We start from the raw sequence: 17,406 nt of genomic DNA, 5'->3' as shown, positions 1-17,406 counted from the left end.
ATTATTTATTTATTGTCCATCAGAGCGGTGAGATCACAGCTTCTCTATACTTTTGTATGATATTGATAGCCTAAACTTTGAATCTGTTTGCAGTTATTACTTTGTATTGCTGTTGATCCAACGTCGGGGTTTCTCTCTCTCTATCTCATGCTCTCTCTCTCCCCCCTCTCTCTGTCAAAAGTGTTGCTTGGCTTCCACGCATTATAAACTGGAATATAGGCTTGAAATCAAACCTACCAGTGGTTATGTGCAGCGTTTCACTTGATGTTGAATCTCAACCAGAGAACTTGTGTCTACCATTAGCCTACCATATTGACAGAGGTGCGCTGTGCGTCCTGGCCGTCTCCACGCATCCATTGCAGTCTGTGCGGAGTGTGCGCTCTTGCGGGTGGTTGTTTGGTGTTATAATAATTTATCACTTGTTTGTAAAATTGATGAGGGGAAGGAGCGAATGTAACCGGCCTGTAACCCCCGTTACTGTAATCCAGATTACCGGTACACATTTTAAAATGTACTGTAAGACGTTACCGTTACCATTTTTATTTACTCTGATTACGTAACGGCGTTACATGTAATCCGTTACTTCCCAAAACTGCCAACATGGCAGCTGTACGGAAAGCTTGAATAATCCTCTTTCTATCTGCAAAGTTTTAGTTTCATAAAAATCCACCGTAGACATGTTATGAGCTACTTTCTGTCAATACATTCTGTGCAGGTGATAATTTAAGTGTCAGAGTTTGGAAGCGCTCGTTTTCAATAACGCAACGTCCTGCTGCCTCCTGCATTATGTGCAATTTACAAACAGGTGGTACGCAGGACCGTGATTTCCAACGAGCGCTACCAAACTCCAACGCTCCATAGACCATATTCACACGGTGGCCATATTGGAATTTAACATTGAAAGTGCCGCCACCCGGGGTGGCTACTTTCATTGACTTCATAGAAACATGGCCGCCGTGTGAATATGGTCTATGCTGCTCAATGTTTTACCACTCATTATAGAAGAGGGGGGCGTGTCCCAGTGGAAAAGTGATGCACGTGCGTACTCTCTATAAGACGTAAAAGCAATGGTGGTTTTCACTGTCTGGCACTGAATGGTCACAGCAGCCTTGGAAAATTGCCCACCCCTCCTTGAAGCGGTAAAATCCATTTGTTTCCCTGTTAATTCAACTCTTGAGAGTGTATGAATGGAACCGAATGGACCAGTAAGGGTCCATTTGACCAGGGGTGCAATGCTCACTGGACGGCCTTGCACGCCGTGCCGGAACCTATTTGACCAGGAGCACACGCAGGCACACGCATAGATTTAAAACTACTTTAAATTCACACCTCAACAAAGTTTTCAAAGGCTCCCGACTCACACCTAGCGAATTAACATAGGAATAAGCCTAGATGCATATCAATTGTCCATTGTGTGCCTTGCAGTGTAGGTGTTAAGCGACGTGCGCGTCACGTCATTGAAATAGAGTGCAAGAACATACCAAATGAGCATTGCATGCCTGCATTTGGCTACATCTTTCCTCTCTCTTAGTTACAAATGAATTACAATAAATTAACACAGATTGTATGGCGAATGTACCCATGTGTGTGCATGTGTGTGCGTGTTTATGTTGAGTGATCCCTTACGTAATTCTTCCATCAGTATAAGCTTCTCAGATGCAGATCTTTCTTTCTGTGCCTTCTGTAGAAAGAAGCATTTGCAAGAAATTAAGCATTGGCAAAAATTCTACACTTCTTAATCTTTATTTAAACAAATAATGCAGAAAGGTTCTTCAATATAAAGCGGTTAGTACAAATCATTTCAATAATTACAGATAGTTCATCATAAGGTACTTATACCCATCACATATCATTCATGTCCTTAAGTGATAATATTAAGAAGAATTGTCAAATAACTGATTTCAAAATGCTGCTACTGATGGTTTATAAAGCACTGAATGGTTTAAGGCCAAAATACATTTATGATGTTGTGCTATCATGAACTTCCACTCAGACAGGGGTCATCAACATGTCCGTACATGGACAAACATGTCCGGCTAGACTTGTCTATGTCCAAGTCCGTGGCACTTTTTTATTTATTAATTTTGTATGTGTTTGAATAATTTTGGTGACTCATAAAGTGTCGGGATGACATGCTCATTGATATGTTGCAGGATATTTGTGGTATTGTACCGTACATGCTTGCATCAGGTGAGGACAACAAGACAGCTAAAAGTTATGTTTGCGAATAGCTGCCTTAATTCCCTGAAAATTTCAACATGTGCATTAAATCCTTTGTGGGATTGATTGATTGAATTGATTGAATATTTTATTAGGCAAAAATTTAAAACAGCACAGTTACATTTAAAATACTTTGGTCCGTTCATAAAAGTCCTTGCGGACTTGTTTCCAATGAGGGCCTTGGTATTCAATTCATAGGCATATATAGTGGCACCACAGTTCAAATATCATTACAAAATAAACAGCAAAAAGATAATAATAATAACACTATATACAACAAAAAATAAATAAAAAAGAGGGGAAAAAAATATGTACAAGAACAGGGGGGGGGAGGGTCTGCTGTCTAACGGGAAAATGGTACTACCCTCCTCTTTTGGCCTCCTGAAAGGTGATTTTTTTTTAAGGCTCTTTTAAATGAGCCCAGCGAACTGCATTTTTTGAGGGATGGAGTTAGACTATTCCAATCCTGGGTGGCAGTGCTGTAGAAGGAGAATTTGCCCATGTTTGATTTATGGGTGGGTGGTACCAAATTCGAAGTTTCAATTCAATAATAACAATAACTACAATAACACTCCACAATCATAATCCATGGATCCACAGCCTCACCATCAGACCTCCTCCTCCTCACCTCTGATCAGAATTAGGCACCTTTGCATCAAACTATTGTGACACTCCATTCCTTTCAATCCTGTCATGCCCTTCATTAATCACTCATCATGTACATAATTATCTGTTTTGACACTCAAGTATCCTTTTCCATTCTTGGTATACCCTAGACTTTCTCGTCATGTTGAACCTGTTCCTGTATGATGTTTTCCTGACTTTTTGGGTGTTAGCGGGGGAGTGTCTGGCAACAGTCTGGCTCGCGAGACTACAATATACTCAACAACTCGTATTTCATAAATAGGAAGTGTTGGGGGAAAAAAATCAAGAAAGACCACACACTCACCTTTGTGGCAAGGATCCTGGCCACCAGGCGGACTCTATCTGATGGACACCATTTCGGACCATACTTAAGCATTGCTGAGCACTCCAGCTTGTGCATATTCCAGTCCCCTTTCTGACACACACACACACACACACACACACACACACACACACACACACACACACACACACACACACACACACACACACACACACACACACACACACACACACACACACACACACACACACACACACACACACACACACACACACACACACACACACACACACGAAATTAACCCTACAAGCAATGCATGTTGCCTGGCACACAGTAACGCCAAAATTAAACTCGCCCACAAATACTGCTTAACAGTTGGTCTATAGGGCCTCTAAGCTATGCTATGTACAGTACAGTGCTATGCCAGTAATGCCACTCAACACAATGCTAAGCTCTCAGTATACACTAGTCCTGTCCTTGACTGACCTGTGTCCTTCCTTACCCTCTTCTCAGATCTTCATGTCACACAAAGCTATTATTTTTAATTAACCCACTGAATCTCTTCTCCACCTGAATCAGATCTTTGCATGTCTACTGTGGTCATAGCCACTATTAGGCCTTAGCCTGAGTGGTTAAATAAAATGACATTCAGTTCATGTGTGTATATTGACTTGTTTCCTTGTTAATTGTATAATTCAAATGAATTTTTCTTTTCATAATTGAAGTTTACTTAATTTAACCCATTGAGACCGGGAACGCATCCGTGTCATTTTTAGATTTCTTTGGCTATTCAAAAACAGCAGATATACAAGCTCATAGTGTGGCAGTGCAGTGAGCTTGTAGATCTGCTATTTTTGGAAAATTGTGCAAATCTTTGAATACAAATATTTTTTTAAGCGTTAGGATTTAGAAAAAAAATGTTTTAATCGGCCTCAGGTCTTAATGGGTTAAACCTATCTTGTCAAACAGTTATTTGTGTGTATTTATATTTATTTCTTAGCTTATAAGCTAAATGTTCTCAAATACAAACTTTTTTTTTAATGATTAGAAAAATTTCATAAATGTTATCGGTGGTCTAGGACGCTCTGAAATTGAGATCAGCATCGGACCCAAAAATCTGGGTTTTGTTTCTTATTGATCCACAGTGAAACCAAAGGTGAACTTCCATGTGTGATCAATCACATTCCATTCTATGTTACTGTTTTACACTCAATCAGAAGTGTTCTTTATCAGATATGAAACAAAGCCATACAAGGACTTTTTTGTGTTATCCTTTTAGCCTAATGTCTTACTGTACCATGCACAGCTGTTTACATTTCTGACTAGTAATACAGTTTTTAATCAATAAATCAATCAAAAAAAGTAACTAAGAACAAATTAACAATCAGATGGACAAGGAATAATGTGAGCAACTTCAGATGAAAATTAACTAATAACTCTGGCTCATTTACGTCGACGTGAAAACTGACATGTTGATTAATGTGCACTGTCCCTGGTAAATAAATAAATAAATACAAATTCCTGCAGTCATTAACCCCCTTCCTCCTCCTCCTCATCCACTCGTTTCCTACCTGGCAGTTGACATTGCAATAGAAGGCTTTCTTGCACTTTACACATTTCTTCAAGTCTTCTTCTTCAGGTTTCCTATGAATGAACGAACATTATGTTTTAATGAGCAGCATGTTACAACATATGTGTTTACATCCTCTTGGATGGATATATTGATTGTTTACACACAGTCACACACACAAGCAAGCACACACGCAGGCACACATGCACACCTAGATAGCATTGTGCTTAGGTACTCCAGTGCACCAGATTAACTTTCAACGCAACATAAAGAAATTTGTGAAAGAAAAATAAATACATAATAATAATAACAATAATAATAAAATAAAATATAATATGAATACACATTATTCATACCAAAAACACAAGAATGATGTGAAATCTGTCTTGGGGTAGATTATCCCCTCAGAACAGAGAAATAGCATAAGCAGTTGTTTGCAGGAGTTCCTCCCATTGTAAACAACACAGTCCACAGACTTTGAATCCTTCTGTAGTACTAGTATTAATAGAGCTGAGCTTATGGTAGACCAGCTGTCTGCTCCACCAAACACAACAGCCCAACGTCAATTCAATCATCCCAAACAGTGCATATCAGCAGCACTTTATAGCAAGTTGCAGTATATAGGGACAACAGAACAGCGTCTAAACGCAGCTTTGAGGTGGGTTGCTTCCACAGTGCTTTGTGCAGAGTCAAGCCAAACCCCGGAGCAGTCTTAAACGGATCAGTTTGTTGCCTGTCCAAAATGTGGAAGTTATGGGAATCGAACCCAGGACCTTCTTGCTGTGAGGCGACAGTGCTACCGACTGTGCCACCGTGCCCTAAGTAATGACTGAATGAAATTAATAGAAATCTTCTATAGAGGAACACATCTCATCAATCATTTAAACCATATCACAAAAGTATCTTACTGCTGCCAATGACAGTTTGAAAATGTAGCTCTCAGCTATTCCTGGGAGTCTATATTATTGCTAGAGTAGGTTCTACTATTGTTCAAGATTATTATAGTTTCCCATTCTACTAAATTGTTAATTTCACCTACATTTACATACATAGGACCACAATGGAAACAAGTCCCCATGACTGTTTTGTGTTAACATTTTTGACTAATAAAGTATTCAATCAATCAAAAACCTGGTATCCCAAGTTTAAAATGTCACAAAATTCTGCTTATTTTATGTTTTTGTGATATCAAAAGCCTTCTTATAGGGACAGGTGTTTAACATTTGCATAAATGCTAACAAGCCAACCCCTGTATATCACACACACACACACACACACACACACACACACACACACACACACACACACACACACACACACACACACACACACACACACACACACACACACACACACACACACACACACACACACACACCGAGTGACGTCAGGACTTCGGTACTCTATGCGTAGCCTACAACACAGGCCTGTTAATGCACACAGAAAGGAAATAACAAGTTAGAATATGCATGCGTGCCACATAAATACATACTTAGCAAAGCAGCAATCACAGTACTTTCCCCTCTGTTCAACTTTGAGGATGTATGAGTACGCCGGGGAGGAGAAGATAAGTTCTCCAACTTTGAACGGTTTGGTCACCCGAAGACCTCGTCCTTTAGTAGGACTGTCGAACATCTCGATTCCCTCGATTTGTTTCTTCATTGTTGGTTCCATGGTCTTCCGAGTGCCTCGTCGAAGTGACTTTATTCCACAAGGTAAGCAAAGATAGATTGTGGTGGTGTCCCCCCTTTAAGGTCTGTCACGTCACCACAGGTCCTGTTTACTATGCGTATCGTCATCCCCTAATGGCCCGTTCTGAACCAAAACAAAAACTGATATTAATTCACTTCACAAACTGCTTCCAATAAGCTACATTTGTATTTAATGAAGATATTACAAAATATTTCATCAGCATCATCTTATACTATTATAATGTACAGTCATACAGTTCTATTGTAGGCTACACTGTAACACTATCAAACATGTGTTTAATTCCTCACCTGTCATTAAGCCTGATGTCTGTCCAAGGTCCAATTGTTGACTTCGTAGTTGATCTGTATCACACAGTGTCAGATACAAGATTACTGATTAATACAATGGTTTCTATTTCCTGTTTAAAGTTGAGCTGGGCGTAGCCCTGGTTCAGAGCGTTAGTGGCTTCGCTCTAACGCCCTGGAAATTATTTTTATTTACTCCACAGTGCCCTCTACAGATTTTGGTTAATGGTAAGTTCAAATCCTCCAGATCTGTAGAGGGCACTGTGGAGTAAATACAATTTATTTCCGTCTCGCTGACATATTTTATTTTCTGCCCACAAAGTGTATTTTACAGAGTAGGTGGGGTGCTGAGAGGCTCCCCAGTGCGGAGAATAGACTTTCAACAACACAAAACAGCCTTTGCTTCGGTGAGTAGCGAAATGGTTTAGTTTATTTTCACTACTCTTGAGCGCTGGCAGGGCAGTGGAATTCCTTGTACATGCGTAGAGCGAGGGGTCTTCCAGGGCGTTAGAGCGAAGCCACTAACGCTCTGAACCAGGGCTAAGCTGGGCGGAGAGACAGAGAGAGGTTGCCAAGATCCTTAGCCTACGCACATTCAGAACATCTAAACACAATACACCAGCGTCCCCAGCTAAATATGTTAATATAGCAGCAAAACAACCACTTAAAAAAAATAGCAGATCTACTAGCTCACAACGCGGCACAATGCGATGAGCAATTTTTCCATTTTTCATTTTGCAAATGCAAACATATTATATCACATTAGTTCATGTTTACATGTTCAAATATCTTTGACAATAATCATATTTGAACTGGGACCCCCCACCCTGACAAGCACTTGGAATGGTAGGCATTACATTTTGTTTGACTCAGTTCCACAGATAAATATTGTGAAAATAGCAGCTCTACAAGCTCACAACGCCTCACAATGCGAGCAATGTTGTGAGTTTGTAGATCGGCTATTTTCAAAATGTTTGCCTCGTATATTATTTGACAATTTGGCAACGTAAAGGGCTAATTCTGCCCTTTACGTTGAACTTGATGACAAAGATAATCATAAATAACAATTATTCGATCAAATAAAACATTACCTCAGTCGTGGTTTTATGAGAGAACAGTCAGGTTGCAGTCACATCAGATCACTCTCTGTCAATGATCACTGTTACTGTGTATCTGTTGTTTTATAGGTCTACTGTGTTTTTTTGTTGTTGTTGTCTGGGCAAATCCCAACTCAGTATCCTTTCACCATTTCCTCAATGCGAAACTCAAACATCAAGAAACGAAACTTAACACATTTCTTGGTACGCAAGGCAATGAAACTTATCGAGTGTCTCACTGTTTTGTTTCTCCCGGCTTCTCTTCCGCAACAACAGCACCCCCCCCCCCTCGTGTCCTGTCTTCTTAAAGGAGCAGTACATTCAATCGTTTTTTCACCATGGAGAATTTAATGTCTCACATTACAAGATGACCACACCCCCAACCCCATGGTATTTGGCAGGTAGGTGATTATGAATGTAGTTATAATGTCAACTATACTGGTCTGGAATATTAATTGGAAGTAGAATGAGACTGAATTGATAGATATGGTCAAATGCTTCCACATTGTTTGTACTGTTATGTATGATTTCTTGTCGAATATCAAATGAATATTCATCCCATTCAGAAGAAGGCAGTTTGATCTGCTGTCACTCTGTCAGTTTGTCTGTCTTCTCTCTCTCTCTCTGCATCTGGGTTTGACATTAAATCACTTTATTTGTCATTTTGCTCTCTTTTGTCCAAGGGACTTTTGTTGTGTTATTCTGAACCTGAGTCCATGGAAGGAAACAGCTGCTCATCTCTTCACACTGGCAGTGATGACAAGAGACAAAGCGAACAGTAATCATTTCACCAGATCTCTGTGACTGTGTCACAAGAGAATTTGAAAATTAGATGTGTTCTAACTTCTAGCAATAAAGCATAACAAAAAGTTGGTATCAGTTGTGAAATTAAGTAATGTATGTTTTTGTCAACATGTGGACAATGAACTATACCAGCCATATTTGACGTGTCCCTCTCCATTTACAATGAGGAATGTGTTCCCAGATTGCAGTGAAATAAATCGACCAACAAATAATGAGCAGTGTACAGTAGGTTGTTGTTGATGAGATCCCTGACCAATTTAACTACGTAAATTAATATAGAAAAAGTGATTCTATTTGAACGGTTCTTGACAGCTAAAAGGTACAGCAAGTCCACAAGAGACAGCTACACGATGATCTGTTAACATATACTATACAATGAGTCAATGAAATAGTTAATTTACTCAAGTAGATTTACTCAAGTACCGTACTTAAGTACAATTTTGAGGTATTTTTACTTTACTGGAGTACTTCTAATTTTCAATAATTCTACTCCATTACATCTCAAATGCAAATACTGTACTTTTACTCCACTATAATTATTTGAAAACTTTAATTTCTTCTTGATTATTATTACAAAACCACTTCAGACCTATTGTATAATGCTTTTGCAATTTGAAAATAGCCGATCTACAAGCTCACAACGCGACACATTATGAGCTTGTAGTTCGGCTATTTTCACAATATTTATCTGTGGAACCGAACCAAGTCATACTAAATGTAATGCCTCAACTCCTACATTCCAAGTGCTTGTCAGGGTGGGGGGTCCCCAGTTCAAATATGATTATTATGGGGGGTCACGGCCTGAAAAGGTTGACAAACATTGCTCTAACAGTTAGAGCAATAGATGCTCAGCAATATGAGTTAAGAGTCTAACTCATATCAAAGTAACCCATGTAAAATGCTGACACACACAGAACAGAATGATTATGTTGTTAAAGTACACCATCTAGTGGACAGATGTCAGAACGTTAAAAGTATTCCATTGATTCGTTTTTTGGTGTGCAAAGCTAGACCTGTTATAAACAATGTTATTTATATTAAGGTGAAACCGGGGTTCCACTGTCTCTCCAGCTCTTATAAATAAATGTTAAGGTGGAATGCCAATTTCATCCAAGATTGGATGACTATACCCGTTTATCAGCTTCTATTTTGCAGTGTTCCGGTTAACTTCTTTGTGTCATCACTTCCAATTTCACGTGTTTATCCTGTATAAGATATGTATAACGCTCACACATTTATTTTGCTGTAACAAAAACAGATTTTGCGAGATAAACTTCTAGAATGTATTGGGGAAAAAATACATGTAGTTGTAGTGCTAGTGACCATCTTGAACACACATTTAGCCACTCGGCTGGGCACAGGGAAACCGTTTTTGACACGTTAAATAACTGAATGTCCAAACTGAAACTGCTGCCGGATGAGTTTCACATTTATTGTGTGTAACATGAATCACAGCAACGTTTTGTAGAAAGAAAACGGTAAAAAACTTATAATCTCCCCCTGTGTGTTAATCATTACCTGTGATAAGGGTCACAGGTGTAGCAAGCCATGGCTCGTTACACCTGTGACTGTGACTCTTATCACTTTACCTGCAGATTACACGTCCATTTGTTCCAAAGCCCAGAGTGCCAATGACGTGTAACACGTCAAAACCGCGTTTTCAGTGTTTACGTTAGATGGCACCGTTTACCAACCTATGAGTGATCCTATGACTTCTGGAGAAGAGTAGATCCGGAAATAATGTGATCACAACAAACCCAGCCCCGTCCCATCTAATGTTAAAGAATTTGGAAAAATACATTTGTATCTGCTTTCCTGTTTTTGTCTTTTTTTTGTTCTGTGTTTCGTTTTTGCGAGAACAAGCTAAATTCAACAGCAAATAACTAAAGAACGGAGGGTTACGGTGACACGCTTTTCCCACCGATGGAAGCAGAGACACTCCTCCGTCTTGACAAGCTCTTCACAAGATCTACAAGCTCTTCACAAGATCTACAAGCTTGTAGATCTGCTATTTCTTTTTTTTAAACTGTGAAAATGTGTGCAAATATTTGAATATATTTACACATTTTTAACTCAAATCTTTGCTTTCGGGGGTCCTTGGAACAATATATCTTGAGATGGGGGGGGGGGTCCGCGGACAAAAACATATCATTTTGGGCGGTCCTTTTTACACGTATTGATTTTAGTTTGAAGCCCCATGCACCTTTCTAAGTGTACAAATGAAGTCTAAACTGGAGTTTTTGCAGTTTTTCCAGGAACGGATGATCCTTCCCACAAACCACCTCCACGATGGATATTGCCTGTAAAAACACACACACACACACACACACACACACACACACACACACACACACACACACACACACACACACACACACACACACACACAGCTAGATAAATGTACACACAATGTAGTGTTCTTCACTTTTGTTCAGTTCACAACTATTTGTGACTACATAGTAAGTTGATATGTAGCAACTGTATTGTATAGGCTAGTAACTGATGCACTGTATTTGAAAATGCTCATCAACCCACTGTGAGTCTTTCAGACTACAGTGTGCTAAATCATTACCTTCTTGAGATAACCCACAGCCATGAATGTTTTTTTTTTCAGGCCCATGTAGAGTTTAGCCAACGTCATGTAGAGGGTGAACAGGCATAAATGGTATGGTGGATACAGCTCACTGCACAGGACAAGGAGGATTTGCACAGCCATTATATAACGATATGACACATTGGGCGATATGGTTATGACTTCAAATCAATATCCTGATTATTTCTAGATTACGATTAATTAACTATTATTAAACAAATAATAATACTGAAAATAGCAGATCTATAAGCGTGTGATCTTGTAGATTGGCTATTTATTCTCTCTGTGTACGCCGCCATTGTACACTGAAGTATATATAATACAGGGTTAAGTGGTTAATTAGACAATCGATTTAGTCAAAAATAAAAAATCTAATCAAATTGTTGATTTGATATGTTTTTAAAAAAAGCTTCTCGGTTATTCAATTAACCTGTAGGCCTAAATATCGATTTTGACATATTTTCGGTTAATAGCCCGGCTCTATGACTCGCTCCCTCCAGGTTTTGAGATTTGAGGCCATTCCTGACAGTTGTAGTAGTAGGTTACCTGAAAGGTTGTGCGATCTTCTCGCCGTAGCTGATCGCACCTTTCCAATCGCTCATGGAGATACACGGCCCCATGGCCTGGTACATCATGAGGAGCATGTAAACGTTGGAGTCATCGAACACGGTTCCCATCTTGTCCAGGGACTGTTTACACATATCCATCAACTCGCTAGGGGGTGCAAGAGAGTTAAGGATGCAATGGCACAGGCTGAACCTGAAAAGCTATTGTTAAAGGTACTCAAATCAGACTCTTGTAACGGTGGGATGCTATACTTTGTTGATTCAACAGCTTTTACATTTACTTTACTTTGAATTTAAATGTATTTAATTAAATTTATGTTGGTTTTCAGAGAATATTTTCAGAGCAAAGAGGCTCTTGCCGAACAAGTAGGTTGTCTCATGTGGATCAGTGTGCGAAAGGGGCTTTTCGAGAACAGGTACAGCATGACTCCGGGCACTATTTATACGATCAATAGCTAGGCCTGTCACAATTATTACATAATCGTCGAATCGAAATTATTTGAGATAATCAAAATATTTTTTTTCATAATCGTCATAATCGTTTCCATTTTGAAAAATGTTCACACATTTTCAAATAAAAAAAGCAGAAATAGCAGATCTACAAGCTTGCAACACGTCACAATGCGCTGTAAGCTCGTAGATCTGCTATTTCTGCTTTCTTTTTACATGAATAAAAGTATTAAATATGTCAATAATTTATTTGTATATTTCAGTTATTTGTCATATTATCTGCCCTGTACAATGTTTGATTACGAAGCCTAAAAGGCTTCATTTGTTCCAATGTTCAATGCGAAAAACACAATTAAATCGTTGATCGCAATTGTTTGAGTGACAATTACATTTGTAATCGTGATAACCCTATGAATAGCACAAGGAGGCACATGGCCTGAAACACAGGGTGTTGTGTGTGTGAAAACCTCATCTTATGTAAGGATATTTTTCTCCTTGCTCTTGGCGGCTAATTCAAACCGTCCAATGGTCATCTTAGCGAAGCGGACCATGTCACTGATGACGTCTGGCCCAATGGGATCACTCCGCTCACGCACTTTGAGCTTGGCCTCATCCTGAGACCAAGGAGAGAAGATGACATGTTAGAGTTGAGGAACATTAGCCGCTTGTGAACTAAGATAATTCTGTTATCAATGATCTATCAATACTGCTGTGCTCTTGTGTGTGATGTTGAGGTAATGATTGTGTTTGTTTGTTTGTTTGTTTGTTTGTTTGTTTGTTTGTTTGTTCATTTCAAAAATGTTTGAAATGATTCTCAGAAATTTTCAAAACATAATCACAATTTTCTGATTTTTTTTTATTAATAAAATAATAATAATTTATTTTTGCACATTTGGGTCCCGTGCAGACACCCGATTTCTCTTTTGGGTGTCGAGTTGAAAAGGTTAGGGAATCCCAGGTTTACTGTTCTAAGGTTTTTATCTCTGTGTTTACACATCCAAATTCTGTCACCGGACGTTAAAACTTCTGAACTGAACTGTATATGTCATTCTATTTTGTCAGGTTTTTTTCAGTCTTGGTTTTTCATTACTTACTTTGGTCTTAGTTTGACATTGCTGGCAGTCACAGGTGAAGTTGTATTTGTCTCTTAACTGGTCGTTTCTGTCTTCTGTTGGGTATATAAGGTCTATGTAGCCAATCAGCATCTTTGGAAGCCACAGGAACAAACACTGACATGTGAATAGTACTTCAGGTTTCTCCTCCACATCTAATTCTGTGGTCAAAGAGTTGTTGTGTCTAAGGGAAAGTACACACTGTAGGACTTTTAAAGTGGTCGGGGATTCATCTGATCGTTAAGCATTTCACACTACTGGACAGGAGTCCATTTCTTGAAATCGGCTGTCATACATCGTTGTGGTTTTTAAACTATAGATTCATCGCCGACAATAGCTGCGACACGTTGTGAGCTTGTAGATGGGCTATTTTCAAATATCAAATGTATTTGTATATACTGTAGGTTTAAAGTGCTCATGTGGCCTAGTCGCTTTTGTTGGGCTTGTTTTCATGGTTGCTTATTTCTCTCGCAAACTCTGACAACACAAATAAACAGCCCTCCCCTCGAGCACGCTCGCTCACTCTCTCATCCTGTTTCATAATGTTTAACTTAATACAGGACTGGACGGTAATATTGCGGTACTATGCAGGGGTCAGGTCCACCGACCCTCCCCTAGTCACGGTGGCTGTAATGTGCTCTCATTGGCTGTAGCGCGGATCTCCTGTACTGTATGATACAGTATCATACTGTATCATACAGTATCATACTGTATGATACTGTATGATGTCCAGTCGGCGACAGAGACAAATATCAAACCTGCTAGATATCTAGAAACACTCGGGAACGCATCGCTGAGCGCTATTATCGCAGGTAGATCCTCTCGCAGAGCCTTTCACACACAGCGAGCAATATGTCGCCGATCAAAGCCAGAGGAGGGTTTTGTCGGCGATCGACAAAAAAGGTCCCCAACAGCATAATCAGAGCAAATATCCTACAGTGTGTACCCACCCTAAAAGACTGATGCCCAGCCCACACAGGCTTACAAGACACTCACAAAAGATATATTATAATTATTTTGTTATTTTATAAAATGTTGTACATCTTTGGAAACTTTCACCTACAGTATGCCCACAATAGGGATGCCAGGTTTAAAGTGGTTAAGATCAGCTGGTTCAAATGGTGATCCCCTACCACAGTGGTTCTCAACCAGTGGTCCGGGGACCACCAGTGGTACTTGAGGGGGTTCCAGGTGGTCCTCAGCTAAATGATGGAGGGTTGGTAACAATTGGTTTTATTTTACTCTCTCAAGAGTTAAACTATTATAACATCTGCATCACTTCATTTACAAGAAGTCTTCACTATTAGAGAATATAGAATAATTGTTATTTTGATCAACTTTTGCCTGTTATCTCTCCTATGGTACCAACATGCAGCATGGACGGAATTCTGGACAAAATCATATCCAACGATAACAACATATTATAAGGCTTGGGTTTGAGAGTCTAAATCTCATCAAACGGTGGTCTGTGGCTCAAATGCTGAATAAATAATGGACCTTGATATGAAAAAGTTTGAAAACCACTGCCCTACCCCCTTGTAACACATACTGTGTCCCCCATCCACACAAATACATCCCTGTGCAGCTGTCTCCTCTCCTCACCTCATCACCAGGCTTCATATCCTGTACTGCCCGTATTTCTGCTGCCGTTCCCTTGTTTGTGACAATCACACTGGGTACACAGCTGTGGTTCATGAGGGAAACACTGAGGGGAGAGAGAGTGATGGAGAGAGAAGGTCAACAGGAAGAGAAGAGAGAAAGAGAGAGAGAGAGAGAGAGAGAGAGAGAGAGAGAGAGAGAGAGAGAGAGAGAGAGAGAGAGAGAGTGAGTCCATGAGCCAGAGCCCGAAAATTGAGCCATGATTATCAAATGGGTGGGAAAACGTTTGATTTTTTTGACTAGCTGTATACATCTCTATTTCACAGTTTAGCATGATAACCATTGCAGACTAGTAGCTTAGTGCATTTATCATGCATTAAATATGTGGACCCCTATATTGTCACATGCAAGTTGTTACAACAAATATATGAAGAACTTTCAATGGTGTTCATATATGAACCCACTTCTCTGCACAATTCAAGTATGGGGAATTGATTGGAATGGTGATTTTACTTCTTCAAAACGTCCATTATGCTTAAATGGCCTTTTAATACAAGATTTCATACACAAATATGATAATTTTAAAATAAGGCCTATTAATATCCCCAATTTGAAAGTGTGTGCTGAGAACCAACATGTTCCTAATGGCTATAGAAAACTGCTCACCATTCTAAGCTTTAATTTGAGTGGTAACATGTGGTTGCAAAACACATGACCTAACCCTAAACGTCCTACACTAGTAAAAAATAAAAGAATAATAAACGGTGCATTTGTATATAGACATCGATCACGGAAAATATACTATTTTTAGAAGGTTAGTCAAAATCACTCAGATTCGCTGGCAGTGGGCTGACACTTTCCTGAAAAACTCTGGCAGTCTGGCATTTTGTGACAACCACACATTATTGCAGTACTGTAGCTTTTTTTAATGGTGACATGACATGATAAGTAGGGTTTAAGTGGTTGCATTGATGAGGGTTTAAATCTGTATGTGTGTGTGCCTGCGTGTGCGTGCGTGTGCGAGCGTGCTTGTGTGTGTGTGTTCTTACTCAGCATAGACAACAATGCCGATATCAGGATGCAATTCCTCATCATGCAAACCGAAGCCATTACAGCGAACCTGTTGCACAGAGAGAGAAATCATTAATAATCCTGCTAATGTATCCACTATCCACACCTAACAATTTGGTCGTTATTTTCTTCTTCATCTCATTTTTAATGATCTGCAGTGAGTTAGGTGAGAAATGGTCAGCAGATTGTTAGTGTTTCAGAATCCATGAGTGCTAGACAGGTGAGAAAGTGGTCAGTGTGTACTAATGCTATTCTGTATCAAAGTAGCAGACAGTAAAAAGGGGAGGGGGTACAGTATATTGTTACTGTCTGGCAGAAACCTTGTATCTTCATATTTTTTTTTCTTTGAAGCTCACAGTGATGTGCATTGTGATGTGAGCTTGTAGATCAGCTATTGATTTTAGATTTTTCTTTACCTATAATGGCATGCTCAACATTGGGATGCCAGGTTGAAAGTGGTAAAGTCTGTCCATGGGTTTAATAAACTTTGAACCAATGGACAGTATTAAGAGCTTGTGACTAAAGCATAACTACATTGTATTCACTGGAACATGTGTTATTTTCCCCCCCATTTCCTGTAAAGTAACAGTTTTGGACATACAAGGTTTCCGCTGGACAACAACTATGGGGCTGTGTGTGTGTGTGTGTGTGTGTGTGTGTGTGTGTGTGTGTGTGTGTGTGTGTGTGTGTGTGTGTGTGTGTGTGTGTGTGTGTGTGTGTGTGTGTGTGTGTGTGTGTGTGTGTGTGTGTGTGTGTATGTGTGTGTGTTAGTGATGAGCGGGTCGACCCGTAACCCGCGGGTCAACCCGCGGCGCGGGTAGGTCGAGTCAGGATTTCAGAGGAAATTATGCGGGCTACGGGTGAGCGGGTCAGCCGCTCTCACACGCAAAAAAAAAAAAAGAAACCCTATTTTGAACAACATGCTTGTTTATTCAGCCCATGACAATGTTGTGCTACTGTAGACATTTAAAGGGACTTTGGGTACTTAAAAGAGCGCTATATAATATATATATATATTCCCACCGCGGGTCGCGGGGCGGGTTGAGCCATAGATTTATATATGGGTTCGCGGTGCGGGTTGAGGAGGGTTGGGTTCCGTGGCGGGTTGGGGCGGGGCGGGTCATGAAAAAACCTGACCCGCACATCACTAGTGTGTGTGTGTGTGTGTGTGTGTGTGTGTGTGTGTGTGTGTGTGTGTGTGTGTGTGTGTGTGTGTGTGTTCACAGTGGCTACTTGTGAGGAGAGTGAAAGCAGGTCATGGTGATCAGGGAAGTCCAGGTGTTTGGAATAGAAATGATGGTTTAAGAGGCTGGAGATGTCAGCCTCGTAAATCGACTTCCTCTTGTTGTCCACATCTGGTTTGTAAAATACACAGTTAAAATACACAGTGTTAATTAAC

At 39.8% G+C, this 17,406-nt stretch overlaps 3 protein-coding genes across 3 annotated transcripts in view; 1 reads left to right on the top strand and 2 right to left on the bottom strand.

The window, feature by feature from the left end:
• LOC308105417 (N-lysine methyltransferase SMYD2-B-like) overlaps positions 1–7,982 on the bottom strand; it is a 78,889-nt gene extending 70,907 nt beyond the window's left edge. The window contains exons 1-6 of the mRNA XM_080456131.1: positions 7,807–7,982; positions 6,719–6,772; positions 6,211–6,533; positions 4,720–4,792; positions 3,170–3,280; positions 1,627–1,681 (exon numbers count right to left, since the gene is read on the bottom strand). Of these exons, the coding sequence (XP_080312257.1) occupies positions 1,627–1,681; positions 3,170–3,280; positions 4,720–4,792; positions 6,211–6,392 (421 nt within the window). The 5' untranslated portion in view covers positions 6,393–6,533; positions 6,719–6,772; positions 7,807–7,982. The remainder of the gene's footprint in view (positions 1–1,626; positions 1,682–3,169; positions 3,281–4,719; positions 4,793–6,210; positions 6,534–6,718; positions 6,773–7,806) is intronic.
• The window catches only part of LOC308105423 (uncharacterized protein), a 145,412-nt gene that overhangs the window by 75,132 nt on the left and 52,874 nt on the right, over positions 1–17,406 (top strand). The window lies entirely within an intron of this gene.
• LOC308105418 (N-lysine methyltransferase SMYD2-like) overlaps positions 10,594–17,406 on the bottom strand; it is a 78,176-nt gene continuing 71,363 nt past the window's right edge. The window contains exons 5-12 of the mRNA XM_080456132.1: positions 17,241–17,362; positions 15,986–16,056; positions 14,940–15,042; positions 13,320–13,430; positions 12,713–12,839; positions 11,756–11,930; positions 11,189–11,300; positions 10,594–10,916 (exon numbers count right to left, since the gene is read on the bottom strand). Coding sequence (XP_080312258.1) covers positions 10,824–10,916; positions 11,189–11,300; positions 11,756–11,930; positions 12,713–12,839; positions 13,320–13,430; positions 14,940–15,042; positions 15,986–16,056; positions 17,241–17,362 — 914 coding nt within the window. The 3' untranslated portion in view covers positions 10,594–10,823. The remainder of the gene's footprint in view (positions 10,917–11,188; positions 11,301–11,755; positions 11,931–12,712; positions 12,840–13,319; positions 13,431–14,939; positions 15,043–15,985; positions 16,057–17,240; positions 17,363–17,406) is intronic.

The sequence above is a fragment of the Gymnoscopelus braueri genome, assembly GCF_963280865.1.
Source record: "Gymnoscopelus braueri genome assembly, chromosome: 17".
NCBI lineage: Eukaryota > Metazoa > Chordata > Actinopteri > Myctophiformes > Myctophidae > Gymnoscopelus > Gymnoscopelus braueri.
This window is presented reverse-complemented; position numbering and strand designations above follow the sequence as displayed.